General features: G+C 48.9%; 1 protein-coding gene across 1 annotated transcript in view; it reads left to right on the top strand.

The window, feature by feature from the left end:
• CLCN1 (chloride voltage-gated channel 1) overlaps window positions 1–13611 on the top strand; it is a 490813-nt gene that overhangs the window by 327924 nt on the left and 149278 nt on the right. The window contains exons 14-16 of the mRNA XM_078654208.1: window positions 1735–1845; window positions 1944–2157; window positions 13006–13139. Of these exons, the coding sequence (XP_078510334.1) occupies window positions 1735–1845; window positions 1944–2157; window positions 13006–13139 (459 nt within the window). The remainder of the gene's footprint in view (window positions 1–1734; window positions 1846–1943; window positions 2158–13005; window positions 13140–13611) is intronic.

The raw sequence follows: 13611 nt of genomic DNA on the forward strand, positions 1-13611 counted from the left end.
CATTTCTCCATGACAATTTGTGTGTTTTATGTTACACCCTAAGTAGCAAGGGTGTGCCCAGATGTGCTCACTGTCCACCGGAACCAAGCTATACCCGACTGAAGATCTAAAACTGATCTTGGATTGTTTGTGTTCTAGTTCGGGGAGGACCTGCCCGGGCAGTTCGGGCTGGACTGTTCTCGTTGGAGGAGGGCCAAGACTGATTTTCATACAGCTGGGTCCAAACTGAGGTGGCATGGTGGGCAAAAAGCGTTGGGTTGGATTGCTACCTCAAGCGATTGCTAGTGGTTAGACTTTTTGCAATGAGTCTTCCAATCACCTGTTGGGTACTTTTTGCGCCACCTTTTGTTGCTTTTCTGGTTCTGTAGTTTCCTTGCACCTCCATTTCGGCGGGGGCGGGGTGTGAGGACCTCTACTGGGGTCTCTCTGATAACTCCTACCTTGTTAGTACGTAGCTTTGCTGGGCATTCCTTGGCCGGGGCACGGTTGGACACATGGCTCAGTGCATGCTGAAAGAAGGAGCAAGCAGAAGGCTTTAGTTTGATGCTGAGTTATACATTCTTCAGTAGGTCACAGCTGCCCATGAGGACTCTACGAGGCTCTGGTTTCCTCAAACCCGGAGGCACTTGCTTGTTATCTAGTGGTACTGATTTTATTGGGGGAAGGGGGGTTTAGTGGTTCTCAAAGAGCACTGGCCTCGCTCGGCCTTAGGGTGTATTGAATGTTTCTTTGACGTTGGTTTCATCACACCCTGGGGTGCTCGTGTGCTGTCTGATGTGGCCGTTGTCTTCAGGCCCTACGCTGGCTGAATCTTCTCCTGTGAGATTGGTTTTACTGGTACCAACGCTGGTTGAATCTTCTATGAATTTGGTTTCACCAAACTCTAGTCTGATTGGATGTTCCCCTTTGACATTGGTTTCACCGGACCCTGGGCTGGTTATATATGCTCCTGTGACACTGGTTTTGTCAGACCCTATACTGGTTGGACATACTCCTGTGATGTTACTTTCATTAGGACCACGTTGGTTGGGCATACTGCTGGATTATTGGTCATACCAGGCCTTAAGCTGGTTGATTGTTCTCCTGTGACAGCCCTGCTCTGGTTGGATGATCTCCTGTGAGATTGATTTTATCAGGCCCTATGCTGGCTGGTTGTCCTCTTCTGATATTGTTGTCGCTAGACCTTACGCTGGCTGTAAGGACTCCTGTGATATTGGTTTGGTCTGGAGCTATGTTGGTTGGATGTGCTCCAGTGACGTTGGGTTATCAGGTCCTCGGCTGCTTGAATGTTCTTCTGTGAGGTTGCTCTTGTCAGGATGTGGAGGGCTGGATGTTTTGCTTTTCAGGGTACCATCGGTGTCTGTGGGTCAGGGGTGTAATCCAATGGCTCTGACGTCATGAAGCCACCACATTCCTCCTCAGCATCCCTTTATTTAATACTCATACACAGTCCTAGAAAGCATTCCTTGCCAGTGATCAATGCTGAGGCCTTCTTGAGTCACTCACCATGGATGGGTCCCTCACCCAAACTTGTGAAAGTAGAGCAGAAATGTCTATACACACAGATGTGTCTCGGCCTCTGTGCTCCAAGGCCCTGGTGTTACCAAGCACGCGAGTGCGCGAACGAGCGACAGGTGTGTTCCCATAGCGTATGCTGTGGAATCAATTGTCCACGTGTGACTAGATGTTCCCGGCAGGTCCTGCTCTGACCAAAGCCCGTGTGATTGGTTACAGGCGCTGCCTTCGGACGCACCATCGGAGAGGTGATGGCAACCCTCTTTCCTAATGGCATTCTTTTTGATGGAATTGTTTACAAAATCCTTCCCGGGGGTTACGCTGTCATTGGTGAGTTCTCTACTTTCCAGTTTTCTTTGTTTCCTTCCTTCTTCCCTCTCCTAATCTTTGTCTTACCCCCCACCCATGCTTCATCTCCCACCCCATAGGTGCAGCAGCCATGACCGGGGCAGTGACCCACACGGTCTCAACAGCAGTCATCTGTTTTGAGCTGACTGGCCAGATCTCCCACATCCTTCCAATGATGGTGGCCGTGATCCTGGCCAACATGGTGGCGCAGAGCCTGCAGCCCAGCCTGTACGACAGCATCATCCAGGTGAAGAAGTTGCCCTACCTGCCCGACCTCGGCTGGAGCCACATGAGGTACCTATCTGCAGCGCGTGCTCGCCGTCTGTTCCAAACATGCATTGAGCCTCGCATGCATTGATCCACGCATGCATTGATCCAGGCATGCATTGATCCAGGCATGCATTGAGCCTCGCATGCATTGATCCAAGCATGCATTGAGCCTCGCATGCATTGATCCAAGCATGCATTGAGCCTCTCATGCATTGATCCAAGCATGCATTGAGCCTCGCATGCATTGATCCACGCATGCATTGATCCAAGCATGCATTGATCCAAGCATGCATTGATCCAAGCATGCATTGAGCCTCGCATGCATTGATCCAAGCATGCATTGAGCCTCGCATGCATTGATCCAAGCATGCATTGAGCCTCGCATGCATTGATCCACGCATGCATTGAGCCTCGCATGCATTGATCCACGCATGCATTGAGCCTCGCATGCATTGATCCAAGCATGCATTGATCCAGGCATGCATTGATCCAGGCATGCATTGATCCAAGCATGCATTGATCCAGGCATGCATTGATCCAGGCATGCATTGAGCCTCGCATGCATTGATCCAAGCATGCATTGAGCCTCGCATGCATTGATCCAAGCATGCATTGAGCCTCGCATGCATTGATCCAAGCATGCATTGAGCCTCGCATGCATTGATCCAGGCATGCATTGATCCATGCATGCATTGATCCACGCATGCATTGATCCATGCATGCATTGATCCATGCATGCATTGATCCTCGCATGCATTGATCCACGCATGCATTGATACAGGCACGCATTGATCCACGCATGCATTGATCCACGCATGGATTGATCCATGCATGCATTGATCCATGCATGCATTGATCCTCGCATGCATTGATCCTCGCATGCATTGATCCAGGCACGCATTGATCCTCGCATGCATTGATCCACGCATGCATTGATCCATGCATGCATTGATCCTCGCATGCATTGATCCTCGCATGCATTGAGCCTCGCATGCATTGATCCAAGCATGCATTGAGCCTCGCATGCATTGATCCAAGCATGCATTGAGCCTCGCATGCATTGATCCAAGCATGCATTGAGCCTCGCATGCATTGATCCACGCATGCATTGATCCAAGCATGCATTGATCCAAGCATGCATTGATCCAAGCATGCATTGAGCCTCGCATGCATTGATCCAAGCATGCATTGAGCCTCGCATGCATTGATCCAAGCATGCATTGAGCCTCGCATGCATTGATCCACGCATGCATTGAGCCTCGCATGCATTGATCCACGCATGCATTGAGCCTCGCATGCATTGATCCAAGCATGCATTGATCCAGGCATGCATTGATCCAGGCATGCATTGATCCAAGCATGCATTGATCCAGGCATGCATTGATCCAGGCATGCATTGAGCCTCGCATGCATTGATCCAAGCATGCATTGAGCCTCGCATGCATTGATCCAAGCATGCATTGAGCCTCGCATGCATTGATCCAAGCATGCATTGAGCCTCGCATGCATTGATCCAGGCATGCATTGATCCATGCATGCATTGATCCACGCATGCATTGATCCATGCATGCATTGATCCATGCATGCATTGATCCTCGCATGCATTGATCCACGCATGCATTGATACAGGCACGCATTGATCCACGCATGCATTGATCCACGCATGGATTGATCCATGCATGCATTGATCCATGCATGCATTGATCCTCGCATGCATTGATCCTCGCATGCATTGATCCAGGCACGCATTGATCCTCGCATGCATTGATCCACGCATGCATTGATCCATGCATGCATTGATCCTCGCATGCATTGATCCTCGCATGCATTGATCCTCGCATGCATTGATCCATGCATGCATTGATCCATGCATGCATTGATCCTTGCATGCATTGATCCACGCATGCATTGATACAGGCACGCATTGATCCACGCATGCATTGATCCACGCATGCATTGATCCAAGCATGCATTGATCCATGCATGCATTGATCCTCGCATGCATTGATCCTCGCATGCATTGATCCTCGCATGCATTGATCCACGCATGCATTGATCCACGCATGCATTGATCCAAGCATGCATTGATCCACGCATGCATTGATCCACACATGCATTGATCCACGCATGCATTGATCCAAGCATGCATTGATCCAAGCATGCATTGAGCCTCGCATGCATTGATCCACGCATGCATTGAGCCTCGCATGCATTGATCCAAGCATGCATTGATCCAGGCATGCATTGATCCAGGCATGCATTGATCCAAGCATGCATTGAGCCTCGCATGCATTGATCCACGCATGCATTGATCCAAGCGTACATTGATCCACGCAGCAGAAGATGACCAAGACTCCATTAAGCATTGATTAGACAGCGCGAGCGCTAGGTAAACCATGGCTTGTTGCAATCGTCTGTCAATCATCGACATCCGCAGGCACACACAGAGCCTGGTATCGGGTCTGCGATTGTCCATGGACCTTGTGACAAGCCTCTGAAGTGGCCCCTCAGAAATGTGGAATTCTCTGATTTCTGTTTTTCTAATTTTTACTCCTGCTGTCCCCCTATTGAACAGACCGGGGCAAGCAAGTCCCTTTGAATGAGTGGCATGAGAATGGGTATGTCCAGACCAGCAAGAGTGCAGTAGTTGTTGCAATTATTTAACTTTTCCAGAGTTTTCCCAGCGTGGACTGTGCTAGAGAGGACACAGGGCAGGAACGTGCGCAGGGTGTGAAGTCCCACTTGAGGCAAGGTTACATAGCACTGCTTGGGTGAGGTCAAATGCTCAGTCCATGGAGTCATAGTCCCATTGAGGCGGGGCTCTAAGGAATGTCTCACGTCAGATGGTGTACATCAAAAAGACAAGACCGGGTGCAATTCCAGATCACACTGACCATGTCACCAAGACTTACAAAGCGCGCCTGAGTCACACGGGATGTTTAACTTTTTGGGGCAAGAGTTGCAAGAAGAGGAAAGTCTGAGGTTTCCTTCCTCAGCCGTTGAAGCACGGAACAGAGTTCCACAGATGTAGGTAGCATTCTCCATACGACCTGGTTTGTCCATTCGGCGATGCATTGAATTCTGGTCTCATTAGTGGCTGACCTTGCGTGAAGTGCTGGAAGACGGTGATAGTCCTTTTGATTATTTTTTTTATTTTTATTTTTTCAAAATGCTTTATTCGGTTTGTACAAGTACAACCATGTAGCAGCACATAAATACAGTTTCAAATTCATATTTATGTCAATTAGATAGTGAAACAGTTTAAAAAGAAAAATAACGACAATGTCCATACCATTCTTGTTTTGGTTCAATTAGTACAGGGATATCACATTTTGGGAGCAAATATTTTTCTGTTTCATGGGTGCATCACCTTACAGACAGTTTTAAATCTGACACATGCTGGGTGTGGCCGCCGGTGCAGATCCTCACTGTGGGAGAGACATGATCACTGACAAGGTCACATTGTTTTGCTGCTTATGCTGTGAGTGGCTGCGTGCACTATCATGGTCGCTGTTGTCAGGCTTGTGGTTGATTAACTGGGGATATGATAAGCCTATACATGTATATTCCTGAGCAGACAAAGCATACGTAGACGCCTTAGCAGCAAATGCAGGGCCATTGCCTGGATGAAAGGTATAAACTGCTTCCCCTGCTATTAGGCACTGCAAGTCTTTCATGACTGCTCGCGCAGTTTCAGATTTTTGTGGGCAAACGCAAAAGATTCTAGAGCAGGAATCGACCACAACCAATATGTATTTATATTTATTTTCACTCAAGAGTGGCCCTCTGTGGAAGAGGAAAACCACACCAGATGGTGTATTGGAGATAGTAAGAGGTGTCGGTGCTTGTCCTACAATAGTTACATGCTTTATTTACTGGAAAAAGTTGCATTTCTGCACATATTTTTTCTAAGCTTTGGTACGTATGGCCAGCAATATTGCTGCTGCCAATATGAGCTGAAGCTATCCCCTCTTAAGCTGCCCTAAGTAGATCTAATCTAGCTCGCTCATTAAGGATACGCTTATGCCCTACTCTGGGTATAAAAACCATAGGAACGTGCAGGCACATGCATTAAAGCTATTTGCGACCACAAATGGTGCAAATCGCAAAAATCGGCCGTTTGCGATCGCAAAATTAGCTTTTGCCATGCATGAAACAACTTGCTACTCGCACTTTGAAAATCGCAATTATTGCGATTGCATTTAAGGAATCGCAATTTGCAATTCCGTAATACAATGCAAGAACCACTTAAGAATAGCGATTTCGCTAATAGGGGTCGCAAATTATCATGAAGTTGAACTTTATGGTAATTTGCAAAAACTTTGAAAAATGCACTTTTGTGCATTTTTCAAAGTTTCAAGTTGAGCACACACTTGCCCTTAGGACATGTGTGTGCGCAACATATGTGCACAGATCAATTTCAGGGGTGCAACAGGGTGTCCTTTAGATAACCTTGCACCCTGAAATTGCATGAGCAATTTGCGAGGACCTATTGGTACTTGCATTCATTGGGAAGCCGTTCCATATTTGCGACTAGCAATTTGGGAGTCACAAATAAGGAATGCGTATGAATCGCTATTTTTATAGCGATTCCTGCATGCATAGGCTTTTGCGAGTCCATAACTGCGATTCCTTAATGGATGTGGCTGGTTATCTTTCGTGTCAGTGTAGCAGTACTTGAAGGGAAAACCACCAGGGAGCATTTTTACTTTCAACATTGCTTGTTTTGTCTCTAAAATGTCTGCATTGATCTTAGTTTGAGACCGGGTTACCGTGGCTACATTAAATGTTTGCAGGGCGTTTTTTCAGCCACGTCTGCTGCACAGTCCCTTTAGTGAGAATTCCTTCTCTTTTATGGGCCATGGTATGTTTTACACGTACCATAGGGAGCTTGTCCTTTATAACAGTCACCTTCCCCAAAGTTATTTATGTTTTTATACATTTCCCCTTTGAATCTCTGAATCAGTTTCAACGCCAGTGCTGTACATCTATACTACAGCCTTGTACATAGAATGCTGAATCCGATACAATCAGAGTAGGAATGTACTCATCAGCTGTGGGATGGACAGGTAGCGACAGCGTAGTTGTGCAGTAGAGTAGGACAGAACTTTAGTGTGTGTATATAGCGCCTTGAAGTCACCATCTTCAAAACCTCCCGGAGCTGCAAGCCGCAGGGTAATTCTGTTCAGTGGCTGCGCAGAGCCGTCCATATACTCAAGTATGGGTAAAATATTTGGAGTTTGTGGAATATTTTGGTTGTATTGCAACACTTCCTGAGCGAGACGTATTGGATCATTTTCAACCTTTACATCCGTGGCATTTAAATAATCTGCCCACTGGACCCAAGGCAAGTGTGGAGAGCGCACATTAAACGTTTTAGCTTTTGATGCTGCTTGCTCTGTGGGTGTGGAAGAAACTATAATAATGTGATTTCCCTCTGGCAGAGGACGCCTTCACTCTTCAGCATAACTGTCTGTACTCCTGTGAGAATTCTTTCAGCAAGAGTAAATTGTGTCCTCAGCAGAGGAATACAAGTGTGATCTGTATGTTATGGGAGTTGTAAACTACGTATGTGTAACATGAAATGCTGGTAACAATCCTAATCACTAGGTTTGTCTGCTTGTCCCATGTCTGTAAATATTTAGGGCCCGATTCACAAAGGCAATCTGAGACAAAAGTCTAACTTTACGACTTTTCGTATTCACAGACGTCAATTACAAATAGTATCTTTATGTCCGCAGTCGGGCCGGAATCTCCACACCCGGGCTGTACTCTACGCACCTGGGCTGTACTCTACGCACCCGGGCTGTACGCTCCGCACCCGGGCTGTACTCTACGCACCCGGGCTGTACTCTACGCACCCGGGCTGTACGCTCCGCACCTGGGCTGTACGCTTCGCACCCGGGTTGTACACTCCGGCTGTACTCTCCGTCTTGAGCCGGATGAAATGTAATCAATGGACTGTAAAATAATTTTTTACAAAAAGGAACATTAGGAACGTGTGATAAATGGTAGAGGAGGTCATGAAAATTAATTTGGGCAGGGAAAAGGGTGTGGCCGGCCACTACATCATACTCTAGAAAAGTTTGCTCCTTTGCATCATGGTACATGCAGTCCTTGAGTTGCGCTTTAAGGCCCCTTCCATTCCCTGGCATATTGCTTCCCTGAGGTGTTCGGGCCCAAAGGAGGAAAGCACGTGCATTATTGCTTTCTCACTTCGAGGTACATCCTTCTGAAAACTGGAGGAGAGTCCTAGAATGGAAAATATATCCCCTAGCCAGACTAGAAATGGCGGGTAGTCCAGAGATCAGTAAGTTGAGTCACGGTTCCGTGGAGAGGCCCTGGTTGAGTGGGCTCTGGGAGGTGGCAGGTCCTGTGAATACCTCCTTCATCTGTTGTTGTGGTGATGGCCAGTGAGAGATTGAAGACTGTGAGGCTGGTTTGTAGATGTGTTTGTGTCTGTTATGGTTGAGGTGACTATGAGGTGAGGAGTTGTGTGGGAGGGACTGGGACATCCTCAGAAACGTTCAATGCTGTCAGTGGACGGGGGCGTGACCTTTTCAAACAAGGTAGTTTGTGGGTGACTGGAAGGTTCCTGTCTCTTGGCTTCCAGGGGTAGGCATGGAGTCCTCCCCCAGAGATGCCCTTGCTGCCCTCAGAGGGTCGTCTCTTCACTCTCCTGCCTGGTCTGAGGTGTGTAGAATGGCTTGAAAGTGGCATTTCACACCTCAGCCCAAGGGGAGCAAGTGAGGGCAGCAGGAATACGTGCACAGGGAGGGGTGTAAATGAATGAATGAATGAAGGAAAGACTCAATACAACCTGTCACCACCCCAAGAGACACACAGCACTGCCTAAACCATTCCTCAAGGCTCAGGAGAACTCAACACATTACTCACTCTAAAGAAAAAAGAGTTTTTATTCCTTTATGAAAACAACTTTTAACTTAATGTAAGTCTCAAATGTCAGGGCAGGAAATCCTGCAGCTTTGGAAGCAGCCACCAGAGGAGACTCCAAACCAGATCTTAATAGGAAGCAATCCCAGATAGGAGGCATATTTTCAGCTCCCTGATTGGAGGAACTACAGTCTGCTCCTACAGTGAACCTAACAGGCCACGCCCGAAACCCACTGCCCGACACTTTACACTAACATATTTGTCCAAGAGAAGAAAGTAGTATTTCAGCAAATATAATAGCTTTTGATGGGCTGGTGATAGGAGATTCCCAATATTCATTCAGTAGCAGCATTTGGCGACATCTCAAGTCAATAATGAAGATATTCAGAGAGGCCTAAATATTAGGGCCTCATTTATGAGAAGTGACGCATCGCTGCGTGAAAACAGCGATGCGTCACTTTTCATTGTGCCCTCCTTGCGACACCAATGATGCGTCATATTTACTGTATGACGCATCATGGCGCAAGGTGTTACAGATACGTCAGTATTTCTGACGTATCTGTAAGCGCAAAAGTGGCGCATTGCTGGAGTGTGTCACAAAAGTTACGCAACTCCAGCAATGTGTCCTTTCACATGGGCAAGCCCCGTGTGAAAGGGCCTGCGTCAGTCTTACGCCTGCTGTGTGGCAGGCGTAAGATATTGACGCAACAGCGTCCTAAAGGTGACGCAGTGAAATCTCGTAGATTTCACTGCATCACTTGTACAAGGCATACTTACGTGGGAACGCCCACCCTGCATACACTATACCTGACGCAGGTATAACGAGGCGCAGGGGTTTACAAAGTGACGCATCTCCTTAGATGCGTCACTTTGTAAATAGGGCGCAACAGGCGGCATGTTTTACACCGCCGATGCATCACAAAAAGTGGCGCATCGGAAGCGTAAACTGTCACAATGCCTCATTAATAAGGCGCTTTGAATTGCCATCAATTCCGGTTGCGTGAAAACTTGGTTTTAACCATCAGTCTGTGTATTATCTGGAAGCCAAGGAAGGGTTTTCTCCAACATTTGTGATGCAAAGAAATGAGATGTGGAAACCTACAAAAAACACTGAGAAAACAGAAAACCCCGGTGATCAGATTAGAAGCATAGATTTCAAACCTCCTGGCCATTGATGGAGGTGGGAGTCCAGTGAGGCAGTCCAGGAGACCAGGTAGATGGGGAGAGGGGGGGGCGCCTAGTAACAGAACCTTGATTTGACCAGAAATAAAATATTAAAGGCCATCATCTCTGAAACCTTTTGACAAAGGCGCCCAGAAGAGAGTACATTCAGAGAACGAGGTTGGTGTGTTGGATGCGAGAACATAATTAAAGTTCAGATAATGCATTAAAAAGCTCATGGTTAAGGGCAGACCTAAGGTGAACCCAACATGTAAGAGAGGGAAAGACATAAGAAGGGCGGACAGAGAACTCCCTGATGTGTGTCTGAAAGGAAAATAGAATCAATCTCAGCTCCGAGCCCACCCAGGTCCATCTAGACAGACATTCTGGGTGGTTTACAGTATCCGAAAGATAAACAACTGCAAAGACTGCAACATTCACCTGCATATCAATCAATCAATCAATCAATCAATCAATCACTGCATTTGTAGAGCGCGCTACTTACCCGTGAGGGTCTCAAGGCGCTGTGGGGGGGGGGTGCTGCTATTGCTCGAAGAGCCAGGTCTTGAGGAGTCTTCTGAAGGCCAGCAGGTCTTGGGTCTGCCGCAGATGGGTGGGGAGGGAGTTCCAGGTCTTGGCAGCGAGGTAGGAGAAGGATCTGCCGCCGGAGGTCATTCATTGGAAGCGGGGGACAGCAGCTAGGGCGAGACTGGCGGAGCGGAGCTGGCGGGTGGGGGGTGTAGACGCTGAGTCTGCTGTTCAGGTAGCTGGTCTGGCGTTGTGGAGTGCTTTGTGTGCGTGGGTGAGGAGCTTGAAGGTGATCCTCTTGTCGACGGGGAGCCGGTGTAGGTCTCTCATGTGGGGGTGATGTGGCTGTGGCGGGGGACGTTGAGGATCAGTCGTGCTGAGGCGTTTTGGATGAGATGTAATCGTTGCTGGTGTTTGGCCGGGATTCCTGGGTAGAGGGAGTTTCCGTAGTCCAGTCTGCTGCTGATGAGGGCTTGGGTCACTATTCTTCTGGTTTCGGTCGGGATCCACTTGTAGATCCTGCGGAGCATGCGGAGGGTGTTGTAGCAGGAGGAGGAGACGGTGTTGACCTGTTTAGACTTGGAGAGGGAGGAGTCGAGGATGAATCCTAGGTTGCGTGCGTGGTCCGTGGGTGTCGGAGCTGTTCCCAGTGTGGCCGGCCACCCAGAGTCGTCCCATGAGGAGGGGTTGGGGCCGACGATGAGGACTTCCATCTTGTCCGAGTTTAGCTTCAGGCAGCTGTTCGTCATCCAGTCGGCGACTGCTTTCATTCCCTCGTGGAGGTTGGTTTTGGCGGAGTGTGGGTCCTTGGTCAGGGAGAGGATGAGCTGGGTGTCGTCGGCGTAAGAGATGATGTTCAGGTCGTGCTGGCGGGCCTCTTGTGCGAGGGGGGCCATGTAGACGTTGAACAGGGTTGGGCTGAGGGAAGAGCCCTGGGGTACGCCGCAGATTATTTCAGTGGCATCGGATTGGAAGGGTGGGAGGCGGACTCGCTGGGTTCTGCCGGAGAGGAAGCGTGTGGTACAGTCAAGGGCCTTCTTCTGGATTCTGGCTTCTTGGAGGCGTGTTCTTAGTGCGCGGTGGCAGCCCGTGTCGAAGGCGGCTGACAGGTCCAGGAGGATGAGGGACGATGTGTCACCGTTGTCTAGTTGGCGCCTGATGTCGTCTGTGGCGGCGATGAGGGCTGTCTCGGTGCTGTGGTCACGTCTGAATCCTGACTGGGATGTGTCTAGGATGTTGTTGTCCTCGAGGTGGCGGGTCAGCTGCAGGTTGGCGATTTTCTCGATGATCTTCGCCGGGAAAGGGAGCAGGGAGATGGGCTGGAAGTTCTTGAGGTATTAGGGCTCCGCCTTGGGCTTTTTGAGGAGGGCGTTGATTTCGGCGTGCTTCCAGCTTTCCGGGAAAGTCGCTGTTTTGAAGGAGATAGTGATGACCTTCCGTAGTTGGGGTGCGATGGTTGCGTCTGCTTTGTTGAAAACGTGGTGTGGGCAGGGGTCTGAAGGGGATCCAGAGTGGATGGAGTTCATGGCTTTGCGTGTCTCGTCGTCGTTGACGTGGGACCAGGAGGTCAGCTGGGTGGTGCAAGTGATGTTCGGGGTGGGGTCTGTTGCAGTCGAGGCAGGTGTCGTGAATGTCGGCGATCTTGCGATGGAAAAAGTTGGCCAGTGAGTCGCACAGATCTTATGAGGGCGGGATGTCGTTTGTGTTGGCTTTGGGGTTGGAGAGTTCCTTTGCGATGTTGAAGAGTGCTTTGCTGTTGTGTGCGTTGTTTTCCAGGCGGGCTTTGAAGGAAGTTCTCTTGGCTGTTCTGATGAGGTGGTGGTGTCTGCGGATGGCATCTTTCTGGGCTGCGTGGCTGTCGGGTGTGCGGTCGTGGAGCTACTTCTTCTCCAGCTTCCGGCATGTGTGTTTGGAGGTCTGGAGTTCCTCCGTGAACCAGGCGGCTTTCTTGCTGGAGAGGTTGGTGGAGGGTTTCTTGAGTGGTGCGAGGGTTTTTGCGCAGTCGTCGATCCACTGTCTGAAATTTCGGGTGGCGGCGTCCGTGTTGGTGAGGTCGGTGGGTGGCATAAAAAGCACATCGTGGATTGCAACCAAGGGCCGAAGTGCACAGTGGACTCCAGTTGAAACTGGATGTAGGCCACACTGGAGCGAAGATCGGAAGCTCAGCGTGGGGGTATATCTGGGGATCAGTGTGAGCCACACGACGACGAACCGTTAACATGTCTTGAGGCCAGGACATTAGCAATTCCTCATACTGTTTAGTGAGATTTATTTTTGCATTTCTTGCAGTAAATTCAACATTTTCGTAGAGGATATCATGGTGCGAGATGTGAAATTTATCTCTTCGAACTGCAAATATCGGGACTTACAGAATTTGCTGGAGAGCTGCACTCTGAAGACGCTGCCTCTGGTGGAATCAGAAGGTAAAGAATGACTTGTGTATATGTAGCACCTTCACCGCTGTGGCCTAACTTTCAACCGACCGACATTGTACAGAATACTCCTTGGAACGAAAAAATGTCCTCTTTTTTAAAATTATGTGGCAGAGAGTACATTTCTGGACGTCCTAGCCTCACGCATGCCGCTCTAACATACTAATAATGTGAAGGTTAAGACACTGGTCCATAGTCCCTCTATGTGCCCTGAAGCCATATTGTAGGTCCGACAGGATCCCGCTCTCCTCAAGCCAATCCCCGAGCCTTTGTAAGATGACTCTGCCCAAGATCTTAACGGCAGAGTCCAGCAAGGAGATTGGCCTGTAGCAGGCCGGATCCCCCCTGTTCCCCTTCTTGAATATAGGCACGATGATGGAGGTGAACCAAGAGGAAGGGAAGCCACCTGTGGGTATAGCGTTAAAAACGTTCGTTAGTATCTTTGACCAAAATTGGGGGTATT

Source organism: Lissotriton helveticus, chromosome 7, assembly GCF_964261635.1.
Source record: "Lissotriton helveticus chromosome 7, aLisHel1.1, whole genome shotgun sequence".
NCBI lineage: Eukaryota > Metazoa > Chordata > Amphibia > Caudata > Salamandridae > Lissotriton > Lissotriton helveticus.